Source organism: Rhea pennata, chromosome 5, assembly GCF_028389875.1.
Source record: "Rhea pennata isolate bPtePen1 chromosome 5, bPtePen1.pri, whole genome shotgun sequence".
Classification (NCBI taxonomy): domain Eukaryota; kingdom Metazoa; phylum Chordata; class Aves; order Rheiformes; family Rheidae; genus Rhea; species Rhea pennata.
The window spans coordinates 59,426,844-59,442,872 of NC_084667.1; the positions used below are offsets into that span (position 1 = coordinate 59,426,844).

A 16,029-nucleotide genomic window follows, 5' to 3' on the forward strand; every position below is an offset into this window, starting at 1 on the left:
CCTTCTTTTTTATAACTCCGTCCTTCCAATTTTTAGAGTTCAGTCCAGTCTTTTCTGATAGCCAAGATTTCTCTTTTGATGTTTTGATAATATTCTGAAGAACCATCCTTAAAATATTCTTCATGTGGATAGCTGTAAATACTAGTGAATATAAATATATTGTGTGGAGCTAAAACCTAGAACAGTTTCTATGCAACTACACTGAAAAACTACTTAAATGGAATATTTTTGGTCTACTGGCATAAGAACTCAAGCAGTAATGACGAGCAGTGATAAGATGTTCTAAAGAAACAAGACAGGCCACAGCTGTGACAGGAACAAGATAGGCTAGATCAAGTTTCACCTAATTAGGCAAAGTGGCACTAGGGGAGTTTTGCTATCCTCTCATTGTGCAATACTAAACTTTGTTTGATATTATAATAAAGTTATGACAAATATTAAGTATTCATCTTAGTAAATCTACATATAAGGCTCCATCTGTCTCACAAGAGACATAAGTGATTTTTCTGTTGACGGGGGCAATGACAAGGGCAGAAGTTCCAAGAGCAAATGATTTTAATAGCTATCAAAGACATTTCCATGATACATTGTCTTAAACCAACAAAACATTTTAGAAAGACCAATCAGCTAACAACAACAAAAAAACATATTTATGCCAGAAAATACTATCGTCCAAGCACTACTCCACACTTGGCAAAAATCTTTCCTCTTGCTGGATATAATTCAAGCAAGAGAGAATATAAAACGGTAAACTATGTTTACGATTCCCTCTTCATGTCAAAGGACAACGAATGTTTATCATCATTCCTGTCAGCACCATACAGGATCTAGAGTGGAGAACATACAGAGAAATAGCACCAACAGTGCATTTAGCTCTTACTCTACAATCATACAGGCAAAGCTAGAGGAATATTCTGCAGCTCAATCCGTTCTCTTAATGGACAAAAGGGAAAAGAGAGCAAGCAAGTGACACAGAAAGGAAACAAACAAACAAACAAACATCCCCCCAAACTATGAAACACAACAGACCTCGAATAACCCACCTCTCTTACGACAGACTATGAGCTACATTTTCTACATAGATCTTTACATACTAACTGTAGGAGGGCAAAATAATGAGTTCTCTGCTTCTTTTGTGATCCACAGAATTGCTGCATTAATCTTCTCTACATGTTAGCAGTAGGAGAAGGGAAAAAAAGCTACTAAGAAACTGTATTTAGCCTGCTTCAACATTCAGGAATAACATTGTCTTCTTTTAATGGCTTTTGTTGGAAACAAAAACATTTTCTGATCCCAAGCAGTCTTCCTTCCTCCTCAGCAAACATGCATCATTTTGATAGGTATATTGGAAAAAAAATTAGTAGAAACACTTCAGACATCTAAAACGCATCAACTTAAAAAATTAACTTGTTAGTAACTGGGAACATTTTAAGTAACTGGGAGGTTGGAGGAAATTTCTTAAAAGGAAAGGGTTCCGTTGCTTTTGGAAGGATGGAAAAAAAATCAGCCTGGTTGTTCTTCAAAAACAGATCATATCTATATCTGCCAGGAAAACAAATCATCACATGAATAAATATTTGAGGGAAAAATGAGACTATATTAACACACATTGTACCGCTCTTCCAACTATTCCTACTAGCTGAATTCTTCTAAACAAAACAAAAAAGCATAACTTATAAAAGCCTTACTTAAAATATAACTGCATTACATACAAACGCAGATGAAAACTACATGGGAGTGTCCAAATCTGAAGCCTGTTTTCCCTCCTGGACTGTCAATATCTTTTAAAATAAATACATATGCCACTGAACTTCCCCTTCCTTTTTTCCTGTGATTCTCACTTCTGAAATAATAATTTCTGAAATAATTCTCCTGAAATAATTGAGAGCACCTGTATCTACTTTATTATTAATCTGATTAACAAAAGTAATACAAGCATAGTGTATGTCCCTCCCTTTCTCTAATATAGTCCATAGATACACTGTTTCCAAATTGTAAACCTGTCAGCTGAATAACTATACTGAGTCAGGAATTCAGTTTTGATGACATGATGTTCATGACCTCCGAAAACCTCATGGAATAATGAAATACAAAATTAGAGTAAAACTAGAAATAAAATTTATTTAAAAGTATACAGTTTTTCATCGTAGTATATATAACATGTCTTTCCATTTCATGCATATAAAGCTCTGAACTAAAATTTCTGAACATAAGCAATTAAAAATACACTAAGAAGTGATAGAGAAAAGCAAGAGCTCAAAAGGATTAAAATAGAATAATACATGCACAATATCATAATTTTAAGGCTTGCCTGTTTTATTAACTTACCCACTTTATTCCTCTGTCTTCCCTTACTATTCTCATTTCTTTCTTCCTCCTATATAAGCTATACCATAAATGCCTAATATGCAAATATAAATTTTAAACTTCCTTAGTTATATGCAACACTTAACATGATTAGAGCATAAAATTATGGTGTATGGACTGTGTTTAGTGTATGTGGGTTTTGATACAAGGTAATGCATTCTATATATGTCATAAAGTTTGAGCTATTTAATTTTTAGTAACATACTAAGCTAACTTTTGTTACCATCAGATTGCTTTGTTCATTAAAATCTATATTGTCTCATCTTCAATGTTGAGCCATTTCCTACAATATAAAGAAATCAACTGCATTTCTAATTAGCTAAAAGGCAAAGAACATAGCAACATAATATTTCAGCTGGCTGCAGTTACAGAAATTACAAATCTCCACTGAATTTCACTGCATTTGAGAATAGCCAAACAGCAGACAGAGGGTTCACTTATAATTGTATCAAAAGGCTGCAGAAAGTCTCATAGGTGTTTATATATTTATATATTCCCCTTTAGATTTTATTGTGCAGTATACATCTGTTTTGCCAAGCTAGTCCGGAATACGATTCTTTTTCATTATGAGATGCAAGAATTGCTGGTACTTATTCTCTTCTTCTCAAGCACAGAAGGTCAACTATTTCTCTTTTCTTCTATTTAAGATAACATATACATTATTTTAAATTAAATCTGTTCATTTTAGTCTTGTTTTCTAAAGAGAAATCCTTACAAAAACACTACTCTATCAGCACTTTTCATTATCAATATGAAAAAATAGATGCAAGAAACTGATTTATTAATTATAATAAATAAATAAGCCACAGTAAAATTCAAACCATTACAGATCTTAAACAGGACACCTGCCTTTCCCCTCCTCAAAATCACTGTAAAGATTGCTGTACATGCATATCTGAATTCCTATTCCTATTTTTCCTCCAGAGATTTCAAAGGGTAATAGAGATTGAAATTATACATCCAAATCCCAATTGTAGAGACAGGAAACATTAAGTACACAAATGTCAGCATGGATAATTTGCTCCAATGCAAGTCAAGAAACAGAAAGAAAACCCAGTCTCTACTTATGCACCAAGTTATCTGAAGAAAAAGATAATTCACAACCAATGTAATACGATCAATGAGGACCATGTATGCAGATGCTTAAGTATGCAGAGGGTAAGCTACTTTTCTGAGCAGGCAGGCCAATACACAAATACACTTGTGCTTCCACAGCGCCTTGCTTAGCTAAGATTTTCACGCTGTAGAAATTTTAAATAGACACCTCAAGACCTCCTTCAGGTGAATGCATAAGATAAAAGATACCAGGACTAATATCAACTCAAGTTTACAGGTTTCTTAAATATGCTTACCACAAATCACACTCTGCTAAAGTCACTGAGCTTACAGTTGTTACAGTATAATACATATATTGTAGAAGTGATATAAAACATATCATTCCTAGATCAGTAAAATGGATCTCTTTTTTCCCAGTCAAAGGGTAAAGAAAATTAAAGTATAGAAAGAATTTGCGTTAAACACACCAAATTTTTTCAAATTCAAAAATGTGCTTTCAAATAGAAATTATACTTGGCACTTGTTTTTTTCCTGAGAGAGGAAGGAAATTTTTAATCAAATGTTTTCCGAAGGATGTTAGAAACATGGTATCATTTATAAGTCCTCAGCACATCAGATTTTGTGTATTCCAGTATAAGCACACATACCCCCATAAATTACTACACTCACATTATTGCATTCCTTCACCTGTCTGAAGGTACATTTTCTCAAAAGAAAGCTGCAATACTTAACAGAATGAGAAGGATAACTGAATGATTTCGTTGCAGGACAGGAAAAGGAAAAATAAAAGAATTTAAAGAAATTTAGTCACAATAGGGATACTAGTTTCTCTGAGCACTGGAAGAGAGTCTGCCAAGACATTAGCATTTGAAAAAGTTCTTTGTGAAATAAGATAAAGCTGACCAAAAGCGCTTTCCTGCTTCTGAAAAACTACAGGCAAGTACATGCACACTCCAAGATCAAGCTTGTAATTCTGTGCCAAGACCTTTCAGCACTTCCAAACTCTGAGGGCAGCAGGCTGAAGAAGAGGTGCTAGCCTCAGGAAGACTGCCCTCCCTCCTCCCCAACCAAAGCACCTATGCTTAAGATGGCCCATAAAATGCTTTTTGTGACTATACATTCAAACTGCAAAATACAAACACTCTAGTGTAAAAAACAGATCAAAAGAGTCAAAAGTTTGGTAAATGGGAATCAGTTCAGAAGTCCTCTATATTTAGTTAAAAATGAGCAAAAGCACACTAGCTGACACATAAATTAAACCACTTTATTATAGCTGGACTCCAAAAGCACATTGGGGTAAATGAAGTAGTTTGTAGTTCACAGTTTAAACTGATTTAAGCCTGGTTCATGATTTTACGTGCTATGAAGAGTTACAAAAGCAAATATTACTGCTCTTCATCACCATAAAAACAAAAACTGATTTTGTCAGGAGTTTTAATTTGGAGTTTTTTGCCTTTTTACGTTTTCCTTTTTGTCTGTTGTCTTTGGGTGACCTTTTTTGCAAGAAAAAAAATACAAAACAAATGTTTCAAATGGACTCTCATAGTATGCTACCATATCAAACAAGCTGTTGCTGAAATGGTAATAAATAGCAGTAAAATGGTAGATAGACTAACATTAATACACTAAGAAGTTACTGAGAGAAAAGACTGAAAATGTTTCCAAGTGACATGGGCTAGAATAGACATCAATGCATGTGATACAGTTTTAAAATAATTGCATCGTGTCTGACAGGATTTAGAAGCATAAGGAAGGTCAACCATTACATTTTTTTTCCACTATTGGAAAACTACAATTCAGACTTGCAGCTAAAATCCTTCAAAATTTAGATAATTGGGAATAATAAAGGAGTATTTATGGAAATCGAGCATCAGGCATGCTGAGACATTCAGAGCTGCGTGCAGAATTGAAGCTGCATACAGAAATGAGTTTAACAGTTTAATTAAAAACACTGTTTCAAAAACTCAGTAATCTCCCAAAGTGCACATACAGTCCAAATGTTTGGAGCCTAAATAGCTGTTATCCCATTCATTATACCTGCAGAATAATATACAGTTGTTTTAATTCCGAGAACTTGCTGTTTTTAAATACAGAGCAGAAAAACCTCTGTCAATGCATCTGAACAGCAACTTGCAATTTAAGGACCCGCTCTGACCATTTTTAAAAAAACTAAACACTTAGTAGTCTCACATACTATAAATATTGTCTTAAAGGATTTAAGAGATGGCTGTCAGCCATGTACTTTCTCATATGTCCAAATAATATGGCAGATAAGATGACAACAGGTAACTTGCAGTTTCAGGCAAATCACTAGAATACCAACAGATACAGCACTGTACTGTAGACAAATTGCACTAGGAAATAGGGTTGGAAAAGGATTTTGATGTAAATATACATTCAAAGTACATCTCCTCAATTTAAAATGTACCTGTGATTTTAAACTAAAATTTAACCCAGCTTCTTTGAGAAATACATACACATACATACACACACAAACACATACAAACCCCTAATGGCTATGGTAATTTTTGCCAGTCTCAAACCATCCTGTTCATTTCCTTCACAGATCATGACAGCAAGTCAGACAATGCTTTTTTTTTCATCATATTTATAATATATTGATTGTCTACTGGCTTTGGTGTGATAACTATAATGAAATCTCACAACTACCGTCAGCTGTTTCACCTTTGTAGATTAATCTAACTACACAACTAGCCAAGGGCATTTTGGTTTTGGGGAGGACAGGTCTTGTCCTGTGGAATCAAAGATTGGTTCCCCGGGGAGAGGAGAAAGGACTGAAAATGCTTCCAATTCTCTTTATTACATGCTAGCACCATGCTCATGTGCATGGGGTCAACCTATGGGATCTGGGATTGGAAAATTCTCCTAGTACAGCCTGGCACAGACCTCGGGCACTGTGTCGTCTCCTTGTTTTCATTTCAGAGAGCAGGGAAGTTACTCTTCACTGCCACCTGGGACACAGATCATATACTAACATTTTCAAGACATTCTTACCATACTCATTCTCCAGTTTGGAGGTTTTTTTCAGGCTCACAGTCCCAGCAACCTAAATTGATAAAACTGATGACATCCTTCCTGCAAGCTACACACTTCCGGCAAAATTCTTGCACTAGTTCCAGTGCTTATCTGAGCCTGCATTGAGATAGTTTCAGTGTGCTAAACTAACAAAAAAAAAGAAAAAAAAAAAAAAGGCAAACAGCTTCCTGCTGAGTTAGCATACAGAAATGGCTCAGCACAGATTCAGATAAATACCAGAGCCAACACAAGAGAGGTAGCAGCAGGGAATACAGGATTATGGCCCCCGCAGTTAGGTGAGCTTCAGCCATACAGAACTGAAGCCTCAGTTTCCCCTATTCTGTCTATGTAAAGCAATAGTTTAGTCATGTGAAAGCTGAAATCCTTCAGTGAGGCTTAAAGCAGATGAAAGGACATGCAAGTGAAATACAGTGTCTGCAATAAACATAAGTTTAGACTAGATAAACTATTGTTTCCTGTTAAAACTGGAAACATAATAGTAATTTTAGAGCTATAATCCTCTCACACACAACTAGAATTCTGCTGCTGAGCAAAGCAAAGACATGAAAATTAAAAAAAAAAAAAAAGTATTTCCACTATTGAAGAACTAAGCTAAATTACAGTAAAAATGTTAAAGGATGAGGGAAGAATGGGCAGAAATTAGGAGGAGTGCAATACTGAAAAATGAAAAGAGTGACAGAAAAGTAGTGACCTTTACCTAAACATCATACTGATTTAAAATCCTATAATTTGGTATTCTTCATTCTTCCTTTTTTTGGTCTCAAGTTCTTTTATATTTGCTTCCCAAGACCTCCTAAAAGACCACAAGTTTTACCATAAAAACAAAATCCCTTACTTGCTCCTGTTTCAGGGAAAACACAAAATTTCTCAATAAAGATGTAAAAATTGGTGAGACATAACTATCTCTGAAGTAACAACACTGCTGCACTGCAGAGATCTTAACTTTCATTTACTGTTCTACTCACTTGGTAAATAGCCAGAGAACAAAATTCAAAATGTGTCATTCGAGATACAGCATCACAGTACAATTAAACTGAATAAACAGCTCACTGATACCAAAATGATGAGTTCACTTTTCTTTCCCCTTCTTTGCTATCACTCTCAGCCAAGCTGCCTGCTCTCTCTTGTACCAGCGCTGACAATAACCTATCACAACATAATTGTTACTTGATGCATTTATAGTCTGTGTGTACATACCACCATATATTCAACATTTTTTTTATATTTTTTGTGACCTGGATCTGCTTACCGAGACAAGCACCAGAGTAGGTTCAAAGCAAACGGTGGGTATGAGCAGCCAAGAGCAAGGAAGAAGGAAACAAAACCTTTTCCACTGGTCACAGGAAATGGTTAATTCAGCTCATCTGCATTGTGAAACCACAGCCTTGAAAGGAATTCAGTTGCTCCAATATCCTAGTCCACCACAGTGATAAACCAGCACTCAGAAATACAAGCAAGATTACAAATACTTGCTTAAGAGCAAGATTTAAGAAAACTACTAGAGTGACTCAAAATCTGGATAAACTGAGTGAAAATTTATGTTAATAACATATTTTTCCTTGACTAAACAGTTCATATATTTGCATGCCCTGGGATTTATTATAGAATTTATACTTTACCCTCTTATTAGCATTATTGTTCTTGACACACAAATCTTCTGAAGGATGGTGTCTATTATTGCACAATTCCATTACTGACTATCACACAAAATTGCTTTGAAAGACTCAAAACACTGAGGATATTCAATGGCTATACTGCCTCATACATTAGATTATTACATGCTTCCAAGTTTAACTGATTCTAATGAAAGACTCTCAAACTACCAGAAAAACGTTCCACTGCAAACTGTTAGTAAATAAATATTATAAACTGCTTATTCTAAGACTTGTATAATTTAAGAATTAGTAAGCAATATGACTCAGGACAGATGGGAAAGCTCTTCATGAAAGAAGCGATAAAGACTTTAAAGACATTTAAAAATCACCTAACAATACAATTTCCAATTTAAGAAAGAAAAAAAAATCATTTTGTTTGGATTAATTTAAAACCTGAAATATTGCGAGCTGCTCATGCTTGTAATCAATGTATGGTAACATCAAGTCAGACATACATATAAGAAGTACACACATAGAACCTACAAGACAGTAGGTTCTAATAGCAAGTCATCATGGAGAGGGACAAATACACTTCTTCCCTGAATTATGCAATGGTTTGGTTCTGTAATCCTCCAATCTTTTTCTTTTCAAAATTGCTGGTTTTTAAATGATGCTAACATCTACACATTATGCAGTAGAAAAAAAAGGGATATAAACATTCAGCAGCTAAAACTCTGGAGTTTTAAGATGAAATAAATGAGAGTTTTAAGAGTAAGCACTAGACCACAAACTCTTCACAAAATGCACCGTCTTTATTCTATGTATGGACAACTCTTAACATAATGAGTACTGTTCCACAGCTGTATGCTAAATTTATATTAATAATAGAACAATTTAGAATGGTTTCTACAATATAAGGAGGTGGCCTGTATTTCACATCAAACTTCATCTTTTTTTAGATTAACGTAACTTGAACTAGCAGAGTGGTATTTTGTTTTCAAATAGATACCTATTCTTTCTGAAGTCTGCAACAGGCAACAATCTGACCTACATTAATCTGTGAAGAGAAATATAAATAGACGTGATCATTTGACTCAAAATTCTCATACGTTTCACTATAATGTGCATGGATCTATTACATATATTTAAATATAATATCAGAGTAAGATATGAACAGTACTCTTTCTTTGACATATTGAAGCTAATAAACTTATTTAATTCTAGAACAGGCCACATTCTATCATCCTAGAAAAAGAAAAAGCGATGCGATCCAGAAAATATGAAATGGCCTTTAAGCTTTGTTGCAATAAATAACTCCATTAATAATGGCTGATAAACTTGCAAATTATTCTCTACAGTCAGTTCAGATTTATGCAGCAAACAAGGGTGATACCAGTGTGGCTGATAAAATATATTGCAATTAATTCAGAGATGTATAATTATCTCAACATCACTGAAAATTCCTAAAATTAATTGCATTTTAAGTGTATTAAAGTGACGTGTCTTCTTCTCGTCTGTATACATAGACTATTTTAGACTATGCAGAATAGAGCTTTAGTAGTAGCAACCTTTCTGAGGAATTATCTGGAAGATAATTCAAAAATAACTACTGTAGATACACATATTTTGTCTGGTTTTATAAATTATCTGTCTTAATAGGTCAGGAACATCGATAACAGTTAAAGGGATATAAATATTCATTGTAATATTAAATCTCAACACTGTGATGTGTATTGTCTAGTCAGACATTACAACTGTTCTTGCAAGTTAACCATGACTGGCGTATACTTAATTTCACACAGAACTAACTAGACAAAACAAACAAACAAAAAATAAACAAAGCTACCCCTCCACACTAAACACTCCCCAGACTTTTCAATACTCTCATTTCCATTAAAACAACAAAAAACACCTTACCCTACACATACGGGTTCACATGCCCAACAGCTCTTCTACTCTCAACCTTACACAAAACCCAATGCTCCACCTAGATATTAAAAACAAAAAAAAAAAAAAAACAAAAAAAAAAAACTTAGATCTCAGCTGTGAGCACATTGGTATCAACTTTTCCCAGCCTGCTTAACAACAAAATCAGAAAAGCTTTGCCATAATAGGTGCAAGAAAAAATTAAATACTATCTATTGTTCCTCAGGGACTCAGCTCATCACAATTTTCTTAGATAGCATCCATCACCCTTTCTGCTATCCCCATATAGAGCTATTATAGTCTGTGCACTGTCAATGCCTTTGGCATTAAATACTGTCCTCATATATGCCATAAAAGAATGATACTCAAAATTTAGGTAAGAAATATGAAGTATTATCTCCTGCTTGGCTGTAGCAGCTCCTTTTATCATTGTATCTCTTCTTAGGCAGGGAATAAGCGTTTTCCAAAAGTAACTTTTTCTTGCCTCCTCACTAGGGTCCAAGGAATATGGCTAGCAGCTATCTTCAGAGGCACACAATTTTGTAACTACCATCCAAGGAGAAAAGCATTAATTTGCACTCACTAAGGAAAAATTTTCCATTTTTTTTTTCAAAATGCACAGACAAACAAACAAAAAAAATCCTACAGGGCCAGAATAAAAAGAAAAGTAAGCTCCACAAAACAGGTCATAGACTGTATGGTTGAAAAGGGATATACAGCTGTAGTAATTTTGCAAGAAAAACAACAATAACCATGGCGCTTTCAGTCAAAAATATTTCTTGCTTGCAAGAATATCTCACAGTTCTGGGATTGGCATTTCTAAGAATGCAGTAAGTACCATTTTTTTTGGTGAAAAAATACAGCACTATGTTCAAGGCTATACAGTGCAACTCTTCCAGTGTAATACTTTAGTAAAGGTGATATGTAGTGTACCATCATAAGCATGTCCTACACACAGTCCTCAAGTCCTGAAGGCCGTGAAAAGTTAATGATGAATGTGCCTTCTCAGTAAACCACAAAAGAAGTGAGAAGTACACTGTACGTTTCATTATCTCTTGGAAGAGCAACTGTGTTCAGGGCCAACAGTGTTTTTATGAAATGTAAAAATAGTTATAAAATAAGTGATGAAAACTTTATGCACAAAATGTTAAAGAATAGAGAAAGAGGTATATTGATGGCAAAAGATCGTAACTAATAAAAGCACTCAGAGGTAACCCTGCTCCTCATCTGGGGGAGGAGGATGTGTGAAAACACACCACCAACAAAAAAAAAAAAAATGCAGGAAAAAAGAAAAAAAGAATGATTGTTCCATTTTCTACTCTTCAGATAAAACTTCATTCCTAAAAAGATTAACTAGTCAAAAAAGTGTCCTTAACCAATTACTTCAAATCTGATTGATGCAAATTACAGAAAATAGCAAGAACTGTTACCTTCTAAACATTTCCATTTAATTTGTTGATTCAAAACTATAGAAATGCCCAATTGTTATAGCAACTCTGTTCTAGTTGTATTAAAGGCTCTACTCTTGTAATTATATATTTTTGTTAATCATGGAAAAAAAGGATCACAAAAAAAAAGGCTTTATGAATTTGCTTGCAAGAAATGACATAACGTAATGAGCTACAGCACTAATTTTTCCCTTTTCAAAATGTGAAATGTCAAGTAAAAAAGCATTTGGTCCAGACCTACAGATGTTATGTTCACATTACTTTGACCTCATCTACTGATTATTCCAGTCAATGGGGGGAGGGAAGGTCCTTATAGTCCAGAAGTAAAATAGCTGGGAAGAAAAACTGGAACACTAAGGGGCACTGCCAAAGTGTCAATTTACATATGCATATACCTGACTACCTAATGATAAACTGCTCAAAACAGCAGCTAAATTCTCTTCAAAAAAGCAAAATATTTACTATTTCAGAATTTAGATTCAGCAAGCTCTAATTTGCTACACAACTAGCACTGCAGCAAGGTAATTTGTTTTTATTAAAACTCAGTCATCAGTATTGAAAAATGCTTTGAAGTATGTTTCAAAACATACTTTCAAAAAAGTCTGAATCTTGTAACACCTTCATATAACCACAAGCAACTGCCATATTTAAAGAAGCCTGAAGGCAACACAAGACACTAGCAGAAATAATCAAACACATACAAGTCAGTCACTGAACTACTGATGTCACAACATTGTTCCTTAACCTGAAACCCAAACACAAGTAAGTAGCAATAGGAAACAAATATATTTGTTCTGACCTAACCTGTCATTGGCATACCACCTGTTAAATAGGAATGTTATGAATGTAAAGCATAACCCAAATTGCAACAGAAGCTCAAAAAGTTGTCAGTCATCTTGTTTTCATTTTTATTACCTAATAAACTGCAAAACACCCATACGCTTATGGAACAAGCCAGCAACTCAATGAACCTTGCTGCTGGTTTCTAGCCTATCTAGTTCACAGAAATTCTTTTACAGTATCAACAGAGTATTTTGGTACATAGCATCTGGAAGTTAAAAATCACATCTGGCTAAAAAGCTTGCCTTGATACCCATTTTTGACCACTGATACCCATTTTTGACCACTGACCTGTACTCTTCAATCTGAAAGTTTATAGGATTTATTTCCTCCTCTCAGACATGAAACAACATTAGAGCACCGGAATTTTGCAAAAGAAATCCTTAATTGTTTCATTGAAAGCATTCTGCTGCAGTGCTTTGGTTGCAAGCACTGCAGAGAAACTGCAAATAGAAAGCTCTTTTCTAATAAAAGTACAGAAGACATGGGAGCCCTTATACAGGGTTATTTCACAAACCCGTATTTGAGACGAAACAGATTTTTTAAAGGAATTAACAGAAAGAATATAATTGTTTATTATTCAGCCTCAGAATTCCTGTCAGAAGATGAACACTGTCATGAAGAACTCCTCTCTTCTGACTACTGCACCAACCCACGGGGAGCAGTGGGGGGAGGAGGGAGAAAGAGTGGAAGGAAACAGCACAGAGATCCTGTCACGGTAGACAATCAAGGTTGTTTGAGGGGAATACAAAGGTTTTACCTTCGGAAAAAAGAAAAAAATAAAATAATAAGTGGCAGTTTCACAAAAGAGCTGGCAGGGAAGGGAGACGGCCGTTCCCCCAGAGGCGGCCAGCCCGAAACGCGGCTGCTTTCTGCACCGGCCTGGCAACCGCACGAAGGCCGGAGCTGGTTAACCCTTCCCCACACCTGGGCGGCGCGGGAAGGAAAACAAATAAATAATAATAAAATAAGCCAGTGTTTGGAGGGAGAGCCAAACACACACGGCCAGCGGCGCACGGCACCAGGCCTCGGCAGCGACCGCCAGCCCTCCCGCCCCGCGTTCCCGACACGGCCGGGGAGGGCACCTGTCAGGGCGAAGCCTCGGCCTGTCACGGCGGCGCCTCGGCGGCCGTTCCCTCCCCGCCCGGCCCCCCGGCCCCGGGCGGCGGCCTGGCTGCCCGCGACCCCGAGCCGGCAGGACGGCGCCGCCGCGGCGCTCCCTCCGCCGCCCGCCCCACAGGAAAGGCGGAGGCGTCCCGCCGCCGGGCGGCGCGGAGCCGGCCCCTTCCCACTCACCGGCATCATCGCCGCCGCCGAGCCAGCCCCGCCGAGGCTGCCGCTGCGCCGGGCCTCGCCGGCCGCCGCCGCTCACGGCGCAGGTGGGAGGACGCCGCGCTCGCCCCGCCGGCGCCGGCAGGTGCCTCCCGCGCTCCCCGCGGCAGGAGGAGCGGGCGGCGGCCGGGCTCCGAGCCCTCCCAACCCCCCTTCTCCTCAGCGTGGCGGTGGCGGCAGCGGCGGCAGCGGCGGCGGCGGCCTCGCTGCCTGCTTCCCGCGGCGCTTCCTGCGCGCGCCGCCCAGCCGGGGGTTAACAGCCGCCCCGGCCCCATTGGCCGCCGCGGGAAACGGCGTGGGCGGGGCGGCGCGCGCACGGCGCGGGGGGGGGGGGGGGGGGGCCGCGGGCACGCGCGCTGCCGCCACACGTGACCCGGCGCCGAGGCGCGGCCGGTTCGCGGGTTGCGCGTCGCTCCGCTCCCCCGGTGCGGGCGGGCGCGCTAACCACCCCCCCCCCCCCCCAACACCGGCCGCGCTGCGCCGGGGGGCGGTTTCCCTCACGCGTGGCCCCGTCCCGTCCCGCCGGTTCCCCCTGCGGCGCCGCTCCGGGCCCGCCCCCTTCCCTCGGCTGGGAACGTGTCGGTAAGGAACAGCGAAAGGTGTAAATGGATGGCAAAAAAAAAAAAGATGATAACCGATAACAGCTCGGAGGGGTGGGCGGTAACTGGGTGCCCCCGCCGGTACACACGCCGCCGGCGACCCCGGCCGCGAGCTCCCACGTTTCCAATGAGCCTTAAATCCGCCGCTCCGGTTTGTGGCGCTTCCTTCCGCTGAAGTAGAGGAGCGGGATGAAAGGTAACAGCTCGGGAGGAGCGCGGCGGCCGCGGGGCGCGGGCGGGCCGTTAATCCCCGCCGAAAGGCGGCGTGCGTCGAGCGGGCGCTCGAGGCGTTCGGTTCAACGGCCGTTCCCGAAGGCGAGTTACTCTGTCTACAGAGCACCCTGACAGGGCGCAGCGAGGAGGGGAAAAACGATACGTTTTAGGAAGTTTTTGAGAGGAGCCAATGAATGTAATTTTGTATTCAAAAAAAGAAAAAGAAAAGAAAATTCCTCATCAAATTTATATTAAACTTCAGTGAACAGAAGAATAGCAGTGACTAGGAATTTACTATGTTTCTAAATGTTTGTGGCAAAGTTGTAGTTCTAGCAACAGGGGAATCATGAACCTTTGCCATACTCATTCCTTAAACATTAGTGCCTTCCTCATTAATCAGGTGATACTTCTTGCCAGAGATTCTTACAGGATGGTCTACAAACTACTCGTAGGTATACTTCAGAGCTTATTTCTCCCTGTTTCAGCGATGGATTTAAAAAGCTAAAGTACAATAAATGCTATCCCACTATTACTTTTCCCTTGCAATGGGAGGAACACTATCAGAATGAAAGCTGGGAGAATATGATGCAGACAGTTGCCCCTGGGAGGGAAGGCACTCCTCTGTACAGTCTCTTTTTTGGAATAATGGCCTGCAATATGAAAGTGTCAACCTCTAAGACGCGTTCCTTTTGGCAGATACAGGTTCAACCAATGAAGCAACCAGACAGACTGGATGCTGAGAACTAAGAGGAAATGTCTTCAAAAGGTATGGTAGATACTTTATATGCAAGCCTATTTTTACTCCTATTTCTACTTCCCTTGGAAAACAAAACATGTCCCATCCCTTCCCATCTCCATTTTCCCACAAAAATGAGGAAAGGAAAAAGTAAAATTCTAACCAACCTTTACAAAGCATAAGACTTTAAATTAACTATCAACCTCTCTCCTGCAGAAGACTTTATGAGAACCACCCTTTCACCAGCCAAGGGATGCAGCAAACATTATAAAACCTTCTGATTCCAGCTATGTGTTCCAACTCCTAGTGTCTACAAATGTTTTGTTTAATGCAGACAGGAAAATCATAACTTCTGATCACGTACTTCTGGGATTTTTCACTGTCCATGCATTTCCACATCAAAGTTCTGGTTTTCCTTTGCAGAAATTATGTTGCTTGACCAAAGGACTGGGGGTACCTACAAGTTGCCTTTTCAGATAAAAGAGATTGTATGAAAGCGGTCATGACCTGGGAATTTCTGAGAAGAGAATTTGGAGCTGATACAGAGGCAGATTAAAACCAGAGATGCAGAATCAAAATTATTTGTTTCCAAATATGTATTTGTGTGTGTGTGTGTGTGTGTGTGTGTGTGTGAAATATGCTTAATTCTTTTGACATTTTTCTAAAGGAAAGGTTTTCTGCTTATTTTTTGGTATAAATTCTAATACATGTTGTTCTGAACTACACTCCACTTGGTACCTGAAAAACAGAGAAATACCCTTCAGCTTTACAAATTTAAGCCACCGTCAATTAACATTTATTCAACTTCTAAATATTAAAAAATGAGGACTTACTATTTATTAGTTATTGTAACATTAGTT

General features: G+C 38.5%; 1 protein-coding gene and 1 long non-coding RNA gene across 7 annotated transcripts in view; one reads left to right on the top strand and one right to left on the bottom strand.

Annotated features, from left to right (window-relative positions):
* Positions 1-13,860, bottom strand: part of PPP1R13B (protein phosphatase 1 regulatory subunit 13B) — a 74,344-nt gene extending 60,484 nt beyond the window's left edge. For 4 of the 6 annotated variants that reach the window (XM_062577007.1, XM_062577003.1, XM_062577006.1 and 1 more), the window contains exon 1: positions 2-197. In XM_062577007.1, the coding sequence (XP_062432991.1) occupies positions 2-124 (123 nt within the window). In that variant the 5' untranslated portion in view covers positions 125-197. Of the gene's footprint in view, position 1; positions 198-9,992; positions 10,034-13,585 lie in introns of those variants that run through there. The other 2 variants (XM_062577004.1, XM_062577005.1) reach the window with 2 other exon arrangements.
* A 128-nt stretch (positions 13,861-13,988) lies between these two features.
* On the top strand, positions 13,989-15,747 carry LOC134141085 (uncharacterized). Its single transcript, XR_009958535.1, has 3 exons — positions 13,989-14,203; positions 15,130-15,199; positions 15,593-15,747. It is a non-coding gene; the product is annotated as an uncharacterized LOC134141085 (long non-coding RNA).
* Positions 15,748-16,029: the final 282 nt, after the last annotated feature.